We start from the raw sequence: 3,046 nt of genomic DNA, 5'->3' as shown, positions 1-3,046 counted from the left end.
AATATAGCAGCTTGTTTAATTTTGTCAGGAGAGCTTAATCGTGAATCTGATACAGTTACTTAAACTGCTATAAAAATACCAGAATACAAATTAGTAAGCTGAGCTGTGAGCTGCATATTTCTAGCATCGTGTAGCCACCTATTTTAGGCTACGTTTCAGTTCGATGTACAGTAACCCACCAAGGGCATCTTAAACCGACATAGTGTCATGGCACGAGTGGCTCACTTTTCCTTTTTGGGTTTTGAAGGTGTAGCCGCCTAGGTTTCAGTTACACACATAAATGCTACACGTTTTTGATGCACGATCGCGAGGTTTGCTCTTTAGTTGGCCGCTTCCACCTTCTTTTCTTTCTTGTTACCGCTCTGCTCTTTTTCTATCTAACAAAGTTTAATCCCTCACAATCACAATACCCTTATTCATTCAATTCAATTCTCACTTTTTATCCGATCCACCCAGATTATATCAGACATCAAGTAATCCTTTTCTTTACTGGAAGACTTTGTTTATCTCCAATGGAACAAAAAGACAACAAAACCAATGCTCCCAGGAAGGTCTTTCCCACACACATACCTTTGATATCTTCTATACTTATAGTTGAGCAGTGATCTTTATTCTAATGTGTTTTCTGAATAATTCTCTTTTCTGGGGTTTCGCAGATGAGATTTGCACCTAAAGCCCCGCCTCGCCGAGCACCAAAGCTCGAGGTTAAAACGTACATATCATTTGGTATCTGGATAGCAATGCAAGGTGCCCATTCCTTGACTTTGAAACTGGCCTTTTAATCCCTATCTTCTTTGTTTTGGTTGTTTGCTGGTTTCAGAGAAGTGGTTGAGGACACTGATGCTGTTCAGGCGAGGGATTTGCTGCAGCGTTTAAATGTAGATGTGTTTGCCAATTTATTATTGCCGTTCTCTCCATGTTTATCTAATTATCTTGCATTAGTTTTCTTGTGTTCTTCTGTTTCAATCTTTTTTTTTTTCCTGATAGCAAACATCGACAAAGACAAAGCCTAAAGTTGAAAAGAAAGGTAAATTCTTTATACTGATAGGATGCTATTGAATAACTAATTCAGATATGTATTTCTCTATTCTTCTGTACTAATAAGCAGTTTTAGTTTCTCTTTTGTTCTTTGGACTTTCATTTGCGTTCTTTATATGGAGCTAAAAATAAAGGAAGAACCAAATTGCTGCCTATATTTCCTAGAGAATAATGATAGTCCATAAGATTGCATTTTATTGAGAAAATTTGAGGTTGATAACAATCCAGAACCAGAGTGCATATATTAGCAAACATTAAAAGAATGAGAAATGTAGATATGATAAATGGCATCATTGCAATGAGAGAAAAGAAGCTTGTTTAGTTTTCATTCTATGATAGTCTTATCTTTGTTCGAGAAGCTCCTGAACATATTTTGGCAACATTTTTGGAGAGAAGCTAAAAAGGTGAGACACCTCCTGAATCCTGATTTAGCCAAGAAGCTTAGAACTTGATCTTGCTTCTTTTGTCGTATGATTACAATATTAAATTTCCCTGACTTTCTGCTAGCTTGTTGAATGAAATTGACAATAAAGTAACAATGATATTTTCCAGACAAATACATACAATAGTTGCATGGTGTCATTAGTGGAAGGATTTATTTCAGGCACCTCATTTTTTTCAATATATTTTGACTATCTCTGTGCTTTGAAATCTGATGAAACCAACACCTCAAACAGGTGTCAGATTAATGCAAGCATCTCTACTTTTACCATTGCATGTTAAGTCTTAAAACCTTTGGTTGATCAGCTGCTTTAGTTTGATGGTAGATCCAAAAGATACTTCTATTGCAAGCTGTATTAAAAGAACCAGAATTTGGACAGATTGCATGCATTGTTTGCAAGTAGAAAATTTTACTCGGTACTATAACATAAATGTAAGTTCTTAATTCACTTTTCTTGATATGCAGTTGCTTCTTCACAAGTTGCATTCGGTCATGGAGGAGCATCAGCTTCAATGAAATTATTTGGTGTTTCCAAAGGTGCAAGTCGTACTAGCAGAGAAACTCTCAATGGTATGCACTCCTTAGCTAAGATGGCTCACTAGCGATGAGATGCCTTTCAGTCTGTTACATAATGTTGATGTTTTTGTAGGTGTTGTCCATACTCCAGGCTTGAGAGAGGAGAAAGAATACAAAGAACCGTGGGTACGTGAAATTGGTTTATTAATGCAATTTAAGATGACTTTGCCTGTTTATTGGATTCCATTGCTCCGCTGATCACTCCCTCTCTGCATGTATGCTATATTTTGTTCATCGGTTTTTCCTTGTTTGGATGCTCCTGCAGGATTATTATAGTTATTATCCTGTAACCCTTCCTATGAGGAGACCATATTCAGGAAATCCAGGTATGTGGTAGGTTTCATTTTAAGAGCAAAAGGAACTACTTCTATTGTAAACATCAGACATTGCATTATAGTACTGACAATAGACACACCCATTTTGGAAGGGACCAGCCATTGTTAACTGGTTCACATCTTGTGGGTGGTTTGCTTGAAAGCTCAAACTTCTTTACTTCTTCTGGAGTTGAAATTTGAGTAGCTTTTATTAAATTTGCAATTGTAGAGTTTCTTGATGAGGAGGAGTTTGCTTCAGAGAACATAACTTTTGATGAAAATTCAGTGGAGCCAGCAGTAGAGCTTGGTCTAATGGTTAGTAGCATAACAAGTGAATCAAATATTATGTGTGCCTAGTTTCTTTATGCTGATGCTCAGTCATGATTGGTTACAGGATGAGAATTTGGAACCAACTATGTTCTTTCTTCAGTTACCACCAACTCTACCTATGATGAAGCAATCAGGAAGCACAGCTGGGCTTGAGGTCGATAGCAGCTCAAAGCCAGCTGCAGGTGTAGGTTCAGTAAAGAAGACATGTGGCTTAGAGGAGTTACCTGCAGGTCTCATGGGTAAAATGCTAGTGTATAAAAGTGGAGCTGTCAAGTTGAAGTTAGGGGATACCCTTTATGATGTGAGTAACTAACATTTTGAAAACCTTTTAATGTTAAAAAAGTAA

At 37.1% G+C, this 3,046-nt stretch overlaps 1 protein-coding gene across 1 annotated transcript; it reads left to right on the top strand.

The window, feature by feature from the left end:
• The first annotated feature begins 334 nt into the window (after positions 1–334).
• Positions 335–3,013, top strand: LOC110411128 (RNA polymerase III RPC4). The gene is made up of 9 exons (XM_021421158.2): positions 335–551; positions 657–712; positions 821–878; positions 988–1,027; positions 1,946–2,050; positions 2,130–2,182; positions 2,322–2,382; positions 2,600–2,685; positions 2,765–3,013. Exons 1-9 carry the CDS (start codon positions 513–515, stop codon positions 3,011–3,013), a joined length of 747 nt encoding a protein of 248 aa, XP_021276833.2. The 5' UTR covers positions 335–512.
• The last annotated feature ends 33 nt before the right edge of the window (positions 3,014–3,046 follow it).

The sequence above is a fragment of the Theobroma umbraticum genome, unplaced genomic scaffold (genome assembly GCF_002168275.2).
Source record: "Theobroma umbraticum cultivar Fairchild unplaced genomic scaffold, ASM216827v3 scaffold_56.0, whole genome shotgun sequence".
Classification (NCBI taxonomy): Eukaryota; Viridiplantae; Streptophyta; class Magnoliopsida; order Malvales; family Malvaceae; genus Theobroma; species Theobroma umbraticum.
This window is presented reverse-complemented; position numbering and strand designations above follow the sequence as displayed.

Excerpts from the sequence above, each read along its gene's own strand:
- LOC110411128 (XM_021421158.2), top strand. The coding sequence starts at position 513 with ATGGAACAAAAAGACAACAAAACCAATGCTCCCAGGAAG. Across the intron at positions 552-656 it reads AAACCAATGCTCCCAGGAAG|ATGAGATTTGCACCTAAAGC; the intron begins GTCTTTCCCACA and ends GGGGTTTCGCAG. Across the intron at positions 2,686-2,764 it reads CAGTAGAGCTTGGTCTAATG|GATGAGAATTTGGAACCAAC; the intron begins GTTAGTAGCATA and ends GATTGGTTACAG.